This window comes from Fistularia commersonii, chromosome 25 (assembly GCF_037954325.1).
Source record: "Fistularia commersonii isolate RoL2024-O1a breed Wild chromosome 25, RoL_Fcom_v1.0, whole genome shotgun sequence".
NCBI lineage: Eukaryota > Metazoa > Chordata > Actinopteri > Syngnathiformes > Fistulariidae > Fistularia > Fistularia commersonii.
In genome coordinates, this window is record NC_141308.1 from 12,773,010 (window position 1) to 12,792,434 (window position 19,425).

General features: G+C 44.0%; 2 protein-coding genes and 1 long non-coding RNA gene across 3 annotated transcripts in view; 2 read left to right on the plus strand and 1 right to left on the minus strand.

Annotated features, from left to right (window-relative positions):
- The window catches only part of LOC147219356 (myosin-7-like), a 15,344-nt gene extending 14,253 nt beyond the window's left edge, over positions 1–1,091 (plus strand). The window contains exons 37-38 of the mRNA XM_086172638.1: positions 66–200; positions 972–1,091. Of these exons, the coding sequence (XP_086028764.1) occupies positions 66–200; positions 972–992 (156 nt within the window). The 3' untranslated portion in view covers positions 993–1,091. The remainder of the gene's footprint in view (positions 1–65; positions 201–971) is intronic.
- Positions 209–6,187, minus strand: LOC147219357 (uncharacterized). The gene is made up of 3 exons (XR_015108710.1): positions 6,130–6,187; positions 2,172–3,864; positions 209–1,061 (listed from the first exon to the last, which is right to left on the minus strand). It is a non-coding gene; the product is annotated as an uncharacterized LOC147219357 (long non-coding RNA).
- Positions 4,592–15,395, plus strand: LOC147219358 (myosin-7-like). Its single transcript, XM_086172636.1, has 38 exons — positions 4,592–4,754; positions 5,285–5,496; positions 5,583–5,726; positions 5,805–5,961; positions 6,059–6,086; positions 6,175–6,283; positions 6,410–6,502; positions 6,588–6,651; positions 6,737–6,835; positions 6,936–7,039; positions 7,275–7,413; positions 7,494–7,612; positions 7,736–7,885; positions 7,979–8,149; positions 8,215–8,524; positions 8,704–8,780; positions 8,880–9,085; positions 9,313–9,436; positions 9,543–9,679; positions 10,008–10,263; positions 10,342–10,584; positions 10,661–10,837; positions 10,918–11,063; positions 11,166–11,256; positions 11,342–11,731; positions 11,837–11,963; positions 12,032–12,150; positions 12,216–12,412; positions 12,490–12,673; positions 12,753–12,918; positions 12,992–13,116; positions 13,339–13,647; positions 13,724–13,927; positions 14,020–14,316; positions 14,405–14,509; positions 14,606–14,701; positions 14,788–14,922; positions 15,266–15,395. The coding sequence occupies exons 2-38, from the start codon at positions 5,296–5,298 to the stop codon at positions 15,284–15,286; spliced, it is 5,820 nt and encodes a 1,939-aa protein (XP_086028762.1). The 5' UTR covers positions 4,592–4,754; positions 5,285–5,295; the 3' UTR covers positions 15,287–15,395.
- The last annotated feature ends 4,030 nt before the right edge of the window (positions 15,396–19,425 follow it).

Here is a 19,425-nt window from a genome sequence, read left to right on the forward strand (position 1 = left end):
CTCCTTTGCTGCCGGTGATGCAAAGGTAGAGTAACTGCCTGCCGTGTTCTCTGTGAACCCTGCAGGAAGAGCAGGCCAACACTCATCTGACCAAGTTCCGCAAACTGCAGCACGAGCTGGACGAGGCCGAGGAGAGGGCCGACATCGCCGAATCTCAAGTCAACAAGATGCGAGCCAAGAGCCGTGATGTGGGGTCCAAGGTGGGCCCGCGTCCTGCTTTTCATTATCCTCACTCGTCTAAACCTTGATTTATAATTCAGAGTCCGAGGTCTTATTTTAACGGAGCTAAAATCAAAAAAATGAAATAAAAAAATCAGGCGACATTTTTTTTTCGGAGCAGATTGCTTTTATTCAGAGAGAATGGTGAGTGGTATTAGGTCACAACAGTGAATTTGGTTAGTGCAAAGTAAGACCTCCCACTGGAGGATGATTAACATACTGTAATTAGTATTGGGATTCAGAAAAAAGTATCATCTTGAGTAAATCAAAAATACTGATACACACTGAAAATACATCTTTGAAGATGCACATTTGTTTGTAGATGGCGATGTTTGCTGATGATATTTATCATTACTTTCTGCCATGATTGCAGATATAGCGGCTATAATATGCTGTATGTGCTTTGCTCAGCTGGTTTACGTACCTATGTTTCCTCATGTAAGTTAAGTCAGGTCAGAATAAGTCAGCTTGTGATTTATTTAGCGATGATGCCAATGAGGGATTCATTCCTTTGGGTTTGACGTTCCACAGTGTTCATAAACGGTACTATTTTTACATGAAAACACATTCTGAAAAAGTAAGACTCCCACCGTTTTTCCAGAATTGTCCAGAAGAGAACGCCAGAATGAAAAAAAAGTATTTTCTGTTCCAAACGAGATCTGATGTTGGTTTATTACCTCCGTCGCCGCTGCTTGTTGTGTCATGAAGCCATTCTCTCACTTTACCCATTCTCCTGTTGTTGCTCGTCACAGAAGGGGCTGGAGGAGGAGTGAAACCGGCAGGCAGCAGCCCTATGAGTCTCGGGATCCTCTGCGGTTTCGGCCCACTTGTCTTGAAAGTAACTGTAGAATAAAGTAATAGTGCATCCAAAATAACGGTGCAATGTCTTCATTTCCTTACTTAATACCCTTTGACAAACGTTGCAGCGTCCTAGACCGCTAATGCCAACTTGGGGTTTCAGAGTCGGGGGTTAGATGTTTTTAGGGATCTGACAAAAATATAGAAATAATTTTTCAAAATGGATAATTCACACCTAACCATTAATTCATCGACGGTATTAATTATAGAGAAAATTAAAACCGTAGAACATATTAGCTTGAAAAACACATCTGCTTACAGTTAGCCGACGGCACAGAAAAAGACTTAAAACGTTGTTTTTCTAGCATCTTTGAAATACAACAAACATTTCAAACCTAATTTAATTTATCCTACAAGTTGTATTTTTAGCCTTCGGTCTGGTGCTCCGCTCTTCAAGGACCTTAGAGACAATGATTTCAGTTAAAATCCACCAGACATGAATTACACCGACATGATGAGAGAATAGAGGTCGCGATCACTGGAATATCTCACCTTCCATGAGACTGAATTTACAGGACAGTTAAGTTGTTTACGTTGTTTATATTTAACATAACCGATGTCATTCAAGCATTACTGTGCTAAAGAGGAATAAACCCAGAAAGAAGTATGTCTAAGTGGTGAGAAAGGATCAAATATAGCAGTTACATAATGTGATTCAGAGAAATCATCATTAAGAGAAAAGAGCTTTCTGAAGGAATAAAAGAAATTAAACAGGTGACTATAATATAACATAATGAAATCATTTGCAAAACATTTGCAGAACAAAACTATAAATTCTACACAAAGAAAAAAAAAACAATTGCAATTATTTACAGCTAGTGAAAGCTATAGCTTGCAGTAACCATGGTAACTACACTCAACTCGGTGAGTTGAGCATTGTAGCTGAAATAACACAATACAGAACGTATCCAATAAACCCCAGAAAAGCAGAAAGGGGTTCATGGAAGCTAAGTTGGATTCACCCCTGCAAACCTGTGATGATCTAAGAGTTCAGAGCGAAAACAAAGTATTTCTACAAGTAATCCTGACTGGACTCAAATACCGAGCTGGAATTTCACTCTAGTTTCAGTCAAATCGAAACAGCTTCACCGTACCTCCTTCATCACTGATCTGACCCAAGAGTTCTCTGGAGAAGCCGAGAAGGCTGGCCTTCATCCGCCGGGGTTGGGCGCATCTGCAGGGAGATTAGAAGATACGAAACTACTGCTAAATACTATTAAAGCTATCTAATCCGCAACCTTTTGTTTCTCTTCCCGCAGAACCTTAAAGACTTAACGACTCCCTGTAACCTTTGAGTTCGATGCTCCTCCGTGTCGGCAGCTTAACGTGTTGGGCCACGGTGGTTAACTGTGCCGCGGAATTACTTAGCGGACCCCGCCGACAATAGCATATCAAGGGGACAGCATTTATTTTTACCCTCAAGTACCCGCAACTGGCATTAACTTGGGAGTCCGGTTACAACTTTGTCCCGGCCCAGTGAGAAGGTGATGAAAGCCAGCAAGGTGACACGAAACGGCGCAAAGATTTCCGCCAGGATTTAAACAGCTGACAATGAAAGCAACAATGTGAGACAATGCAGAGCGACCCTCAAAAGGGCCACTGGAACACGGCTAAATGTCACCGCGGATCACAAAGCTCATCGTAAAGGTCACCGTCGTCCTTCAGGAGGGAACAAAAAAGACCCGACGGCAGACGGCCTGTCGGGTCGTTTCCATCCCTTTGTCCCAGCGGGAGGTTTTCTGAACCCATCCATGGAAAGGAAGTCATCGCACAGCCTGCTAAAGACAGAATTGGGATATACCCGGGATTTAATGTAACATCAAAAAATACCAATAAAATAAAAGGTTATATATACTGCTCCAAAAAACAAAGGGAACACTTTAACAACACAATGTAACTCCAAGTCAATCACACTTGTGTGAAATCAAACTGTCCACTTAGGAAGAAACACTGATTCATTTTGACTTGTTTTTCCAAATCCAGACCCTCATGGGTTCATACATTTGATTTCCATTCATCATTTTTGTATGATTTTGTTGTCAGCACATTCAATTATATAAAGACCAAAGTATTTCATAAGAATATTTCATTCATTCAGATCTATGATGTGTTATCGTAGTGTTCCCTTTATTTTTGTGAGCGGTGTATATTTTGAGGCGCTTGTACATTTTCACCCAAAGGAAGCTAAAACGTTCCACTGTATCGTGGAAAGAAAGGGGATCAACGTTAGGACGACGATGTAAACACGATCCAAGGAGGCAAGAAGATGCCGTATTTAGACGGAGGATAATAAAACAGCCCAGACCGCTCGCCTCCTTACACAAGATTCAAGTTTCATGTAATGAGGAGGTAGCAATCCCAACACGCGTGTTCACACCTTTCAAGAAATGTTGAGAAATGTCTTGTACGTGTCCCGTTAACATGTGAAGCTGTACGCGGGGCTGCTTTCCACGGCAGTTGGAAAAGCGGAAAGACAAAAGGTGCAACGCAAAGAAGACACAGAAAATGGAACTGATCACTAAAATATGAAAGTACAGTCGGAACAAACTGATTCAAGATCATTTGCAATGAAATCAAAGGTGCAGCTCTTCATCTCTGAGGAAGTACAAGTTCTGCTACCCTTGTGTCCCATGATTGGCGTGAGCTGCGAGGTGAAACGAAACTGTACATGGATGTACATTTGAAATGACTTGGCATCCAGTCTATTTTCTGTGTGTAGGTTCAGCGCACCTGTCCACTGCCGTCCATCACGCCTCAGTCATGGTACTGCTTTCAAAGGTTGGCCTCCTGCATCGGGGAGGAAAAATCCAGACAAGAATTTCACAGGGTTATCTTTGTCATCAAGGCCAAAGGAGAGGGAACAGTGCCATACTGACCCGAGACAAAGGGCGGACACCTAACCCGGCAGAACAGTTGTGCGCGAGGTTAAGTACGTGACGTCAGCTCAGACTTGACGACAGCTGCGGCACTTTACTGTCCGAGCGGCAGCATCTCCGCATGTCCGACCTCTGAGATTTATGCTTCGGAGGTGGCAAGTGAGGAGCTGTGCTTGAAACTCAGTAATTGCGGATCAGCTTTAAGGCATTAATCTGTCTCGTCTGTCAGCCTTCTGTGTAGAACTGGATCAGCGTGATGTTTCTTATTAACACCACCTTCTGCAGATTATCTGAATCCCTGCTGCAACTTCATGTCCATGCCCATCATGGTGAACTTGTAAAGTTAACAATAACCACTCAACAAAAACAAAAAAAACAATGAAAACTAAGTTACGCCTTTTCTCTTTGCAGTGTGTGATGAATCCCTATCCAGCAGAATGGAAGTTGCAGTTAGTAAAAAATAAAAATGACACACACACAACTGCTATGGTTTATGATTGTTATTAATACCCATAAGACACTTGATTTGAAGCCGATCCCTGATCCCCACCTCTTGCCCTCCCCTCTCACTGCCCCTGTCTCGTCCTCGCCTTGTTTGTCACAAGGTGAGAGCAACAAATAGCCGCAGTACATCCTGTCCAATTAAGAGTTTTGTTTTTTTTTTTTTTCAATGCGCAACCTTTCTCTCTGAAAATTCAACCCATATTTGGTCAATAAACAACCTTTATTAAAGGAAAGCGGACAGCTCCCGGCTGCAGGGGTCATCATAGATTTGCTCTAGCGAAGGTCTAGGAGTCAAAGGTAAGACGAGCATCCACAGGATCGCCGTAGATTCGGGACACATGGGCTGTTTTTGAATATTTTGGGGGCGAGGGGTATTTGGTGTTCTTGTGTGGCCTGTTTGCCGCTGGAAACAGAATAACGCTTTGTTTTGAAATGTTTGCAATATACTTTCAAGTAATACTAGACACTCAGTGACTAAGGCTGGACGCCCCTGCTGATTAAGGGCTACTACTTTTTGATAATACTTTTTAATAGTAATACATTTAATAAGAGCTGCCACGCTTTGGTTTGAAATATTCCCTTTGTTCATGTGCTGATTAATGGGTGATAACTCATGGAGATATCTAAGCTAAGTGGATACATTTGGGCAGATAGAGATGTGAAGAACTTTGTGTGAGTCATTTCCCTCAAACACAGTGCTGTCTATCAAATACTGTGCTCTGGATTTATTTTACAATGCAGCCAAACCTTTCTAAAAGACATGTTGAATGTGGAAAAAAAAATAAAAAATGGATTCAACTTACTTGACATTTTACACAAACCCACAGCCGGCTGAAAAATGGGTGACGCGGCAATGAAAGAGTTCGGGGCTGCGGCGCCTTTTCTGAGAAAATCAGATAAGGAGCGTCTGGAGGCGCAAACGCGTCCCTTTGACATGAAGAAGGAGTGTTTCGTCCCCGACCCCGAGAAGGAGTTCGTGAAGGCTTCCGTCGTCAGTCGTGATGGTGCCAAAGTCACCGCTGAGACTGAGTTTGGAAAGGTACGGGAACTGGAATAAGACGCCAACGCTCGGATTTCGAAGAAGGCGCGTGATTTAACACGCATAGTTTTATATTATTTTTCCAGACGGTGACGGTGAAGGATTGCGACGTACACCCTCAGAACCCGCCAAAGTTCGATAAAATCGAAGACATGGCCATGTTCACCTTCCTCCACGAGCCCGCCGTGCTGTTTAACCTCAAAGAGCGTTACGCAGCTTGGATGATCTATGTGAGTTTTTAAAAAAAATAAAATACAAACATTCAAATTTTGAAATCACAATCTGACAGATCTTCATCCGTCCCTCAGACCTACTCCGGGCTGTTCTGTGTGACGGTCAACCCCTACAAGTGGCTTCCCGTCTACAACCAGGAGGTGGTTGTCGCCTACAGAGGGAAGAAGAGGAGTGAAGCTCCTCCTCACATCTTCTCCATCTCTGACAACGCTTACCAGTACATGCTGTCAGGTACAATCCAAATTTAAGCCTTAGTTTTATTTTGAAAGACTCTTCTGACCTTGCGATTGCTGAAACTGACATGTTCAATTATGTCTTTGACTGACAGACAGAGAAAACCAGTCCATCCTGATCACGTAAGACACGACGAACGAGTTACTCATCAGAAATCAGCCTCACCGCTCGGTTCGGTTCTTCTCCTCAATCCATCTTTCTTCTAAACAGCGGAGAATCCGGTGCCGGAAAGACCGTCAACACCAAGCGTGTCATCCAGTACTTTGCCAGCATCGCTGCCGTTCCAAGTTCGAAGAAAGACGCAGCTGCTGAGAAGAAGGTGTGCACAACAAGTTATTTCTCACTATACTGCAAGTTGTAAAATCCTTTAACACTGATTAAAATCAGGCAGGAATGTGTTTGAACTTTTTTTTTTTGAGCTGCACTATTCATTCGTCCAAATCAGGGCACCCTGGAGGATCAAATCATCCAGGCTAACCCCGCTCTGGAGGCCTTCGGAAACGCCAAGACCATCAGGAACGACAACTCCTCCAGATTTGTGGGTTTCCGTGTGGTTCCAACTGCACTTATTCAGAAAAACAAAAAGCAAAGGAACTAAAGTGGACCGTGTCTCTTTTACGCAGGGTAAATTCATCCGTATTCACTTTGACAACCGGGGAAAGCTGGCCTCTGCTGATATTGAAACGTGTAAGTGAAGCAGTTTGATCAATTGCATCATATGTTAAACATTCACGTACCTCCATAGAACAATAATAGTCCATGTATCTGACAGACCTTCTGGAAAAGTCTCGTGTGACCTATCAGCTCAAAGCTGAGAGAGACTACCACATTTTCTACCAGATCCTGTCTCAAGTCAAGCCTGAACTTTTAGGTAAGTAATACAGCAATTTACTTGCAATTTACAATTATTCATTTACAAATACATATAGTTTTTTACTCATATCATTGAAATTCTGTTTACGCAACGTTAGAGATGCTCCTCATCACCAACAATCCCTACGACTACGCCTTCATCTCCCAAGGAGAGACGACGGTGGCCTCCATCAACGACTCCGAGGAGCTGTTGGCAACTGATGTGAGTCGAGTCCAACTACCAACTTTGAGTGAAACTGTTTGAAAAATATCTCTTTTCTCCAGAATATGTGTCAAGTTAATCCAATTTGGACTTTGGAAATGGCAGACAACTCTGGATATAATTGTATCATTGCTTGGATTTTTGATTTAGCAATCGCACAGCACATGGCCTTACCTATATTTCATGGACTGGTACTGGACAGGCTGTAACATGAAGTGCTACCAATATTTTTCAGGAAGCATTTGATGTGCTGGGCTTCACCCAAGAGGAGAAGAACAGCATGTACAAGCTGACCGGTGCCATCATGCATCACGGCAACATGAAGTTTAAGCAGAAGCAGCGAGAGGAGCAGGCAGAGGCTGACGGCACAGAGGGTGAGAAATCCCGTCAATGCTGGAGTTACAGCACCAAAGAAGGGTGACCTGGATAAATTACCATGGCCGTTCCACAACAGACGCTGACAAGGTCGCGTACCTGATGGGCCTCAACTCTGCCGACCTCATTAAAGGTCTCTGCCACCCCAGGGTCAAAGTGGGAAACGAGTGGGTCACCAAGGGACAGAATGTTGCTCAGGTACAGCTCAAGAATGATAAAAAGAGCCTTAGGGATATCATGATGCTCCCCAAGGTTTTTGACGGATGAACTAATGTTTCATGAAAGTCCACTCAGGCTTACTTGGGTCTTTTTGCTCCTCAGGTGAACTATGCTGTTGGTGCGCTGTCCAAGGCAGTGTACGAGAAGATGTTCCTGTGGATGGTGGTCCGAATCAACCAATCCCTGGACACCAAGCAGCCTCGCCAGTACTTCATTGGTGTGCTGGACATCGCTGGGTTTGAGATCTTTGATGTGAGTTGCTCAATAGAAACGGTCTCAAGGAGGCGGCTCTGTTTTCAGGAGGGGAATTGAAGCCTCCTCATGCCGTGCTCTGTATCGTTGCAGTTCAACACCTTCGAGCAGCTGTGCATCAACTTCACCAACGAAAAACTGCAACAGTTCTTCAACCACCACATGTTTGTGCTGGAGCAGGAAGAGTACAAGAAGGAGGGCATCGAATGGACTTTCATCGATTTCGGCATGGACCTGCAGGCCTGCATTGACCTCATTGAAAAGGTGAGCAATTTCTCTGTCCTATATGGGATCTGTACACCAGGGCTAAGTTGCCTTTGTCCTTGCAGCCCATGGGTATCATGTCCATCCTTGAAGAGGAGTGCATGTTCCCCAAAGCCAGCGACACCACTTTTAAAGCTAAGCTCTATGACAACCACCTGGGAAAATCCAACAACTTCCAGAAGCCAAGAATCGTCAAAGGGAAACCAGAGGCCCACTTCGCCCTGGCTCATTACGCCGGCATTGTCGATTACAATATCAACAACTGGCTGGTGAAGAACAAGGACCCTCTGAATGAGACGGTTGTCGCACTCTACCAGAAGTCCAATCTCAAGCTGTTGGGTATCTTATTTGCCAACTACGCTGGAGCTGATTCAGGTTTGTATTTAAGAATTAAAGGACTGCTACTACTGTTTAGAACACTAAAATACAAAAGGCAGCATTTGCTTTCCCTCAAAATTATACAGAGTTCTCAATAATATCTGAATCTATTGCTGTCTGTAAAATCCTAGCATGTCTAAAAACCAAAGATGAATCTGTACGTGATTTCTATTTAGTTCAAGAGTCTGGTGGAAAGGGCAAGGGTAGCAAGAAGAAAGGATCCTCCTTCCAAACTGTATCAGCCTTGCACAGGGTAAGATGAAACACCTTTATGGTGCGGCTTGTACGAGCTAACCGGGAAGCTTTCCAGATACCAGGAATTAGGAAATGATTTGATAACTGTGTCTCACAGGAGAATCTCAACAAGCTGATGACCAACTTGAGGTCTACTCACCCTCACTTCGTACGCTGCATCATCCCCAACGAGACCAAGACCCCCGGGGCCATGGAGAACCCTCTGGTGATGCACCAGCTGCGCTGTAACGGTGTGCTGGAGGGCATCAGGATCTGCAGGAAGGGCTTCCCCAACAGGATCCTCTACGGAGATTTCAAACAGAGGTGATTTTCAGATTCACAGATGGATCTTCCCAGTTCCCGTCTCTCTGTTGGAAGATCGATAAAACAATGGACGGTCGTTTCTTCTGGTTTACTTACTTATATTTTTATTGTTCAATTAAGCGGAGCAAAACCACCGAGGACAGCTTCTCCTCGTAACTCCGATTGATTCTTTTGAGAACTTTGCTGTGGTAACTTACGCTGTCTTGTCTGAAATGACCTTTTCAAAGGTACCGCATTCTGAATCCGAGTGCCATCCCTGAGGGTCAGTTCATTGATAACAAGAAGGCAGCTGAGAAGCTTTTGGGCTCCTTGGACATAGACCATACCCAGTATAAACTGGGGCACACCAAGGTGAGATATGACCGGTTAATGTCATCAGGCAGAGAGGTGTCGGCGTCTCTGCATTCACAGCTTCTTGTGTTTGCAAATGCTGATCTGATATGTTTGCAAAATGTAGGTCTTCTTCAAAGCTGGGCTCCTTGGTCAGCTTGAAGAGATGCGAGATGACCGTTTAGCTCTAATCATCACCAGGCTTCAGGCAAGGTCACGGGGCGTTCTGGCAAGAATTGAATTCCAGAAGATAGTGGAACGCAGGTGTGTGAACCCATAATCCAATCCGACCGTTCATGAGACGGGATATTTCATAATTTGTGACAACATCCCAATGTTGTCGTATGAGCCAACAAAGACCAGAGCATATCTTTGGGCAAAGAAAACATAATTAGACTCATTCATTACTTCTAAATGTTGTTTCAAATGTTGTCCTGGAAGCATGGAATCATGTGTTGTGTATTTTTGTGTGTGTGTGGGGCAACAAAATTACTTGTACAAATATGTATGGATGCTTTACGGGCAAGTTAATGAAGCGAGAAAGACAGTCAGAATTGCATTTTTTATCTTGTGAATAAATCCGTCTCCATAGGGATGCTCTACTAGTGATCCAGTGGAACATCCGTGCCTTCATGGGGGTCAAGAATTGGCCCTGGATGAAGCTCTTCTTCAAGATCAAACCCCTGCTCAGATCCGCTGAAGCAGAGAAGGAAATGGCCAACATGAAGGAAGAATTCCTGAAGCTGAAAGAGGCCTACGCAAAGTCTGAGGCTCGAAGGAAGGAACTGGAGGAGAAGATGGTTTCTCTTCTCCAAGAGAAGAATGACCTGCAGCTCCAAGTTCAAGCTGTGAGAAACTATTCCAAAGAAGACGTTTTCCATGAACGTCTCGATGAGGACCTGCTAATGATATAACTTGTCCGACAGGAGCAAGACAATCTGTGCGATGCTGAAGAAAGATGCGAGGGACTGATCAAGAACAAAATCCAGCTGGAGGCCAAAGCCAAAGAGCTGACAGAGAGACTGGAGGATGAGGAGGAGATGAACGCTGAACTCACCGCCAAGAAGAGAAAACTGGAGGATGAGTGTTCTGAGTTAAAGAAGGACATCGATGACTTGGAGTTAACTCTGGCCAAGGTGGAAAAGGAGAAGCACGCCACTGAGAACAAGGTAAGACATAAATAAAATACTGTGTCCAAAATAGCGAGCATACAAGTCTGTGATGCAAAAAACTTTCTGGTAAAAGGTGAAGAACCTGGTCGAGGAAATGGCTGCTCAGGACGAGATCATCGCCAAGCTGACCAAGGAAAAGAAAGCCTTGCAGGAAGCTCATCAGCAAACGCTGGACGACCTGCAGAGCGAAGAAGACAAAGTCAACTCTCTGACCAAGGCCAAGACCAAGCTGGAGCAGCAAGTGGACGACGTAGGAATAGACAAGAGCAACTTTGATTTGTAAGCAAATGGTGAATAACTGCATTCAAAGCTGTTTGTATTCACCCGCAGCTTGAAGGGTCCCTTGAGCAAGAAAAGAAAGTACGCATGGATCTTGAGAGAGCCAAGAGGAAGCTTGAGGGCGACCTGAAGTTAGCTCAAGAGAGTATCATGGACCTGGAGAATGACAAGCAGCAACTCGAAGAGAGGCTGAAAAAGTAATCCTACAACTCTAGTTTTCATGGAAAACAAAATACAGTATGATTTATGATGATAATGCAATTGTAGGCCTCATCAGATAAGATTGCTTTAACCCACAGGAAAGATTTTGAAATGAGCCAACTCTACAGCAAAATAGAGGATGAACAGATGATGAGTGCCCAGCTCCAGAAAAAAATTAAGGAGCTTCAGGTATTATCAAATATCAGATGGAGCGATTAAATTCTTCTGCAGAGATGGATGACATGTAAATGGAAAACTTTTCTTTTGGTTCCAGGCTCGCATTGAGGAGCTGGAGGAAGAGCTGGAGGCAGAGCGAGCTGCCCGGGCCAAGGTGGAGAAGCAAAGGGCGGACTTGGCCAGAGAGCTGGAGGAGATCAGCGAGAGGCTGGAGGAGGCCGGCGGAGCCACGTCCGCCCAGATCGAGATGAACAAGAAGAGGGAGGCCGAGTTCCAGAAGCTCCGCAGAGACCTTGAAGAGGCCACTCTGCAGCACGAATCCACGGCAGCGACGCTGAGGAAGAAACAAGCGGACAGCGTCGCCGACCTGGGCGAGCAGATCGACAACCTGCAGAGAATCAAGCAGAAACTGGAGAAGGAGAAGAGCGAGCTCAGGCTGGAGCTGGATGATGTGGTCTCCAACATGGAGCAAATTGTGAAGACAAAGGTCAAAAGTCCTTGTGTGATAGTTTTTTTTTTTCCAATTTACTGCCCGGTACCTTTCAATACTATAGCATTACAACACAATATTAAATAGCTTTTCTGTTTTTAGAATAATATGGAGAAAATGAACAGAACTCTGGAGGACCAGATGAATGAATACAAAACAAAGGCAGAGGAGGGACAGCGGACCATCAACGACTTCACCATGCAGAAAGCAAAGCTTCAAACTGAGAATGGTATGCTTTCCATTTCATCTGTGATTTTTATTTTCTATATCCAAGTGCTCATTTGTATTATATCCTAGGTGAGCTTTCCAGGCAGATGGAGGAGAAGGATTCTCTGGTGTCTCAACTCACCAGGGGAAAGCAGTCTTACACCCAACAAATTGAAGACCTGAAGAGACAACTGGAGGAGGAAGTAAAGGTATCAAGAACTCTGTAGTGAGACATTGGTTGTTGCACCACGAGGTACATATCTTCCCCTTTCAGGCCAAGAATGCATTAGCCCACGCCGTGCAGTCTGCTCGCCACGACTGCGACCTGCTCAGGGAGCAGTACGAGGAGGAGCAGGAGGCCAAGGGGGAACTTCAGCGCAGCATGTCCAAGGCCAACTCTGAGGTGGCTCAGTGGAGAACCAAGTACGAAACCGACGCCATCCAGAGAACCGAGGAACTGGAGGAGGCCAAGTAAGTCAAGCGAACCTCCAGCACAAAGAGCCGATCCAGTGCACAGAACGACCGAACCATTTTCCATCGTGATGCAGAAAGAAGCTGGCTCAGCGTCTCCAGGAGGCCGAGGAGGCCGTAGAAGCGGTCAACGCTAAATGCTCCTCCCTGGAGAAGACCAAACACAGACTGCAGAATGAGATCGAAGATCTCATGGTGGATGTGGAGAGGTCTAACGCCGCTGCTGCCGCCCTGGACAAGAAGCAAAGAAACTTTGACAAGGTTTAACCTTCATTGTTACTTTTGCTCTTAGCGTGGGTCCAACCAAGACTAAGCATCTAAATCATTAACTCTCCCTCAGATCCTGGCGGAGTGGAAACAGAAATATGAGGAGTCTCAAACAGAGCTGGAGGGATCTCAGAAGGAAGCAAGGTCTCTCAGTACCGAGCTCTTCAAACTCAAGAACTCCTATGAGGAATCCCTTGAACATCTGGAAACCATGAAGAGGGAGAATAAGAACCTTCAGGGTCAGTCAGCATGTCTGTTGAATTAACTCAAATATTTCTCATTCTGAAACCTTCGTGCCACATTTGCCCGCAGAGGAGATCTCTGACCTCACCGAGCAAATTGGAGAGAGTGGAAAGAGTATTCATGAACTTGAGAAGATTCGGAAGCAGCTTGAGCAAGAGAAGTCTGAAATACAAACAGCTCTGGAAGAGGCAGAGGTATGACCTTCTGTCCAACGAAGAACCCTTCTCTCTTTAGAGGAATGGGATTTGTTATTATGGTGTACATGTGAAGAAAGATGACATGGCAAGAGGTCTAACAATTCCAGTGACCCAGATAAGATCGATTGGAGATTACACTGACCTCAATGAGTGGGAATCTGGACTCAATTACATACTTGTACTTCTCAATTTAAATGTACTTGTCATGTATCCATACAGGCCTCTCTGGAGCACGAGGAGGGAAAGATCCTGAGGATCCAGCTGGAGTTCAATCAAGTCAAAGCAGAAATTGAGCGCAAGCTGGCAGAGAAGGATGAAGAGATGGATCAAGCAAAGAGAAACCAGCAAAGAATCGTGGATACTCTTCAGAGCTCTCTCGAGGCTGAGACACGCAGCAGGAACGAGGCCCTCCGTCTGAAGAAGAAGATGGAGGGGGACCTCAATGAGATGGAGATCCAGCTGAGCCAGGCCAACAGGCAGGCAGCCGAAGCCCAGAAGCAGCTGAAATCTATTCATGCTCATTTGAAGGTAAACCAGAAGAACCCTTTTCTCGCTGATGTTTTACCTTCTGACTGCTAAATGTGGGCAACCTCTTCAATTTAAGGACATCCAAATTCAGTTGGACGAGTCCGTCCGGGCCAACGATGACCTCAAAGAGAACATCGCTATTGTCGAGAGACGCAACAACCTGCTTCAGGCCGAACTGGAGGAGCTGAGGGCTGCTCTGGAGCAAACGGACAGGAGCCGCAAGCTGGCCGAACAAGAGCTGCTGGACGTTAGCGAGAGGGTGCAGTTACTGCACTCACAGGTGAGACCTCTTGATCATCTACATGTCTATGGTTTGTTTTCAGCTCTTTCTGCAGTCACGCTGAAGCTGACAGATCTGCTTTGAAACACCAGAATACCAGCCTGATAAATCAGAAGAAGAAGCTGGAAGGAGATACATTGCAACTTCAGAGCGAAGTGGAAGATGCCGTCCAGGAGTGCAGGAATGCCGAGGAGAAGGCCAAGAAGGCCATTACCGACGCCGCCATGATGGCAGAGGAGCTGAAGAAAGAGCAGGACACCAGCGCTCACCTGGAGCGCATGAAGAAGAACATGGAGCAAACCATCAAAGACCTGCAGCACCGCCTGGATGAAGCTGAGCAGATCGCCATGAAGGGGGGGAAGAAGCAGATCCAGAAGCTGGAGGCCAGAGTGAGTACTCGTTAACATCTAAAACTCTGGAACTTGAAAATGTGAAATATTGGTATGAGTAACCTTATCTTCCATTTGCAACGTGCAGGTCAGGGAACTTGAAAATGAGGTGGAGAATGAGCAGAAAAAGTCCAGCGATGCTGTGAAGGGAGTCCGAAAGTACGAAAGGCGCATCAAGGAGCTGACTTACCAGGTACCCAACATGTGAAACGATCCCGTGTCGAAATCAACGTTTGCTGAATGACAATTCCATGAAAGCTTGAAAAACCAACAACTTTGTCCTTCACAGTCTGAAGAGGACCGCAAAAACCTGAGCCGTCTTCAAGATCTGGTGGACAAGCTCCAGCTTAAGGTCAAATCCTATAAGAAAACTGCAGAGGATGCTGTAAGTACCATGATTTTAGAAAGGCTACATCTGAGTCCAGCCGGCAAAGTAAGAATCATCTAAACCGACATCCTGCTGTTTTAAAGGAGGAGCAGGCCAACAGTCACCTCACCAAGTTCAGAAAGCTTCAGCATGAGCTGGACGAGGCTGAGGAGAGAGCCGACATTGCAGAGTCTCAGGTCAACAAGCTCCGTGCCAAGAGCCGTGACGTGGGGTCCAAGGTTAGTCCGCAGATGGCCAGACATACAACTCCAAATGAGCCGGTCTTAGATCAACTCTACTGAGACACTCTTGAAGAACAATCAATCAAGTCATGAAAACCTCATGAGCTGTTGAGTCAGTATGACCGGTCATTAATGCCGCAGCCAATCAGTGTTGCAAAGACCGTCTGGGTTCGAGATCTTAGATGAAGAAATCTCACTTTTCACACTTAGCTAAAGCTATTTTGTAATTCCAGTTTTGGACTGATGACACATTTCAAAGCGTCCTCCAGACTTTAACCTTGACATCCCGCAGTAAACAACGCCGTCCCTGAACACATTTTAATCTGCTTCCTATTTTCAGAAAGGATTCGATGAAGAGTGACCCTCCCTCCGGAACGACTGCTTCTGAGGCTCCTGTTGCAGAGTCCTGGTGTCTCCCTAAGCATGTTTTAGTCCCGTAGAATAAATTCAGTGTGCATCAAAAAAAAAAAGGTCTGATCTTCACTGATTAAGACTCAAAGTGGTTTTAAATGTGTGAATTGTAAACTCGATGACCATCACAACACACTGATTTTAAAAAGGTGGCGTCGGAATATAAGAATCACATCAATACATAGAAATCCAGTGTTAAAATGCAACAGTAAGGTTTGAAAAGGTATTTAAAAAATTACTATAAAGGTTGCTAAATTATGTGTAATCCAGCAGGTCTCTGCAAGGATGAGCAGAGGGAAAACAGTCTTATATACAAATTCCCATATCGCTTTTGTCGTCTTTTTCCCTAATCATTGGATTTTTGATTACATATAGGATCATTTGAAGTTTTTTTTTTTTAAAAAAGACAAAACCATGAGAAAAGATAGTGAAGGCGAAAAGCAAAAGAAATATTTATCTGACTTTACGCTCTATCTTCTGAGCTTTATGATCAGCTGCGACAGCTGCTATTTTTTTAAAAACATCTTCAACCTAAAGGCAATGACAAACCTGGTATGCATTTACTTAAACATATATATGCTTTCTGTACTTTCCTGCAAAAATGTAACTTTTTGCTTTCCTTTTCGGATCGTCCCGAGTAAAGCTAAACTTGAGCGTACTTGAGAGTCACGTAAATATTCAAAACAAATATCTAAACCTCCCGTTGGTCCTTTCTGTCTGACTTGACCCCCAAGTCAATCGCCTGATGTTGCAGTAATAACTCAGCAGAGGGCAGTCGTACATTGAGTAAAGTAATCCTGGGACTGCAGGAAGCCTTGGCCAGCTGATACAAATACATACATAAATGATCGAATAGAAAAAAATGATATAAAAATGTTTAAGCAGAAGAGTTTGCCACCATTTGTTTTTGTGTCAGCGCAAAGAGACAGATTGTTTAGTTTTTACGGCTCAATATGGTGACTGATGTTGACACTGGGTTGAACACAATAAAAAACAGCGAGAAATTAATATTAAAGTGCTAAAGAGCACCACAAAGGATGATGAAAAAGTGCCAATGAGATTCTGACAAAGGCTTGATTTGGTAAAAAAATAAAATAAAATAGAATAAACAACCTTCAATTATTCTGACAATAATCCAATGATCCAAAATGTTATTTTTAAAAAATAAATACACCATAAAATAATTATTGAAAGTCCAAATAATTTATGTTTTGCCTGAAGAGAGTAATTTTGAAAGTGTTTTAGGGAAACACATTCCAGACAGGAAAATAGGCTAATTTCTGAGGTTACAGCTGCAGACTTGGCGATGTCTGGTGTTCAGGATACGGCGAATCAGCAAAGAATTTACTCTAACCAGTGGAAAAGCCATCTGACTTCCAGCCCGTCTACTTGCGATGCAACACGAGTCAATGCATCACAATCAACCAGCGTGCACAGCCACATCGCCACTTGGCCACATCACTTTGCTTTCCTGCTGTCTATGAGGAAAATATGTATACATGCTTTTATATAATACTCATACTTTTTTTGCACCCTAGATTTTCATCTATTTTATTCCAATTTTTTTGGGTCTGTTCTAGTATGTTATGCTGCTGACGCAGAAAGGTTCATCTCCTATCAAAACAGGTGATCTTTGCAAAGCGAACTCTCAAAAACATAGTTTCATCAGGTGTATTTGTATGCGTTCTTTATTTGACTAAAACGACCCTGATAAATCCATTGTAAAAAACAAACTAGAATGGCAAACCTAAATTTCAGCAGTGGAGGTCAGTCGTTCTGCAGCATCCAGTATCATCTTTTCGGAGGGAGGGCTGTTCGGAACACAGAGAAGAGGCAGAGCTGACAAAGATGTCAAACTGACAGAAACCAATCTGCGTGATGAAGGGATGGGAAACACAAAAACAGCGGCAACATCATGTCAATGAAACCAAGACCACTGCTACTCCTACGTAATTCCTGTCCATTTTACGTTCAAGCAAATGCTCTTTTCATCATCCTGCTGTGTTTTTTAGTCGCGTCAAACACTCAAAAGTACCTTTTCATCCTTTGGCTGGAAGAGGAGCAGCGCGAAAAACGGGAGTCCGCTCAGAGGTCCGCGTTCTGAATGCGAGAGGAGAAGATAAGTCAAGAGAACAAGCGGTTGGTCTCCACCTGAACTCGACACCCCCTTAGAAGTGACCTTTTCCCAAGAACAAACACTAACAATAGCTGGTGGGCTCCGGTTACAAACTCAAGTGCGGCAAGGTACCTCACACCTTCCCTTGTGCACGCATGTGATCATAAAGTCGGACTTTCAAGGACTGGGGACAGCTGGGAATGAGACCTTCAGAGGAGGTCAGGGATCGCTCACTGGAGCCTGGAATAGGCCGAGGAGCAGAGGAGGCAAGTAAGGACAATGGCGAGGGAGGCCGTGACGACGCCGGAGACAAAGATGGGGGAGAACATCGTTGAGGACCAGCGGGGAAGGTGTTTTAACATTGTTTCAGTGGTTTTCCAGGAATTTCCATTCTAGCTTCTAGTTCACTTGCATCACATGAACTGAAAATATAGGATACTCAGAGTCACATGTCGAGTGCAACATTTCACTGCGTACTGAACATACAGGTCTATTCACCTGTCATCGCTAATCAAAGGACAAAAAAAACAAAAAACAACGCTCAAACCTGCGTCACGAGCCGTCCTGTAAACTACCAAGCCCCCAAAAGGCAGCCAGGAGGAATTTCACAAGTTATCTTTGTGCTCAAGGATAAAGAGAAGAAAACAATGGTGGGTCAACAGAAGCGGACCAAGGGCACTGGAAGCGAGCACGTCTGCAGAGGCCGGGATTACACGCCTCAATTATTATAACTTTTTTCATTATAACAGCAGGTTGGATAAATGAAGTCAGTGTGTACATGATTTCCTGACCTTTTCCAAAATAGTTGGATGAAATAACATGTCTATTGATAATAGGGGGAGCACATCAATATATATAACCTTACGCGGAAAATAAAACATGTTTAATTAAGATTACAAACATGAGCAAGTCACAGGCTGAAGAGCATTTTAATTGCACTTTTATTCAAATACTTGTCTCAGGTTTTTTTTTTTTTGCTGCTTTTTTTCAGGGACAAAGGCGTTGACATTATACACTGCTCAAAAAAATAAAGGGAACACTTAAACAACACAATGCAACTCCAAGTCAATCACACTTGTGTGAAATCAAACTGATTCACTTATTGATTTTGACTTGTTTTAGGGACATGACATCAACGTTGGATCAGCCTTTCATTATGAGTGTGACATCATGGGTTCATTCATTTGATTTCCATTGATAATTTGTGTGTGATTTTGTTGTCAGCACATTCAGCTAGGTAAAGAACAAAATATTTCATAAGAATATTTCATTCACTCACATCTAGGATGTGTTATTTTAAGGTTCCCCTTATTTTTCTGAGCAGTGTATTTAATGTGATTGTAATTTTAGATGATTCATGACCTTTGTCAGTTCTCGAGGGAGTCGTTATCCAAGCAGGGACCGCGGACGCTGCTTGGCCACAGCGTTGGGATAAAAAAGGGAAAACTGCTGAACGTTGGAGGACGTTGTGCAAGGGTCTATGAATGGTGCAGAGTGATGCATACAAGTTGCAGCTGTGACCTTGGCCTTGTCTTGTCTCCCTGTAGACGACAGCTGCGCCCCTTTATATTCCCTCTTGAAATGTATTTCACACCCTATCATTTGACAGACTATTGTTGATCTCGAGATGTTTGATGTCTCATAAATCCAGGGTGCCGGCAAGCTGACTGTGTTTAGTTTAAAATTGGGGGCAAAGTTTGAAATGTCAGTCACGGATAAGACATAAATCATCATGAAACTTATAGGATGCACTTGAGCTATTAATGTATACATGGTGTGTCATCTGTCACATCCTTCAGATGTTCGAAGCTAAGATGGAAAACATATGTTCCAGCTCGATAAAATAGGACGACGATAAAAGCAAACAAAAAAAAAACAAAACACTACGGGTCGTAGATTTAAACCATAACCCAGCCTTTACACTATTTCTAAATCATCAATTTGGATAAAGAGGATTCGCGGACAACCAGTAG

What these genes read in the sequence shown, in the direction of transcription:
- LOC147219358 (XM_086172636.1), top strand. Translation starts at nt 5,296, where the DNA reads ATGGGTGACGCGGCAATGAAAGAGTTCGGGGCTGCGGCGCCTTTTCTG. An exon ending in CTGGGTTTGAGATCTTTGAT is followed by an intron (nt 7,886 to 7,978) that starts GTGAGTTGCTCA and finishes GTATCGTTGCAG; the next exon opens with TTCAACACCTTCGAGCAGCT. An exon ending in AACTGGAGGAGGAAGTAAAG is followed by an intron (nt 12,151 to 12,215) that starts GTATCAAGAACT and finishes TTCCCCTTTCAG; the next exon opens with GCCAAGAATGCATTAGCCCA.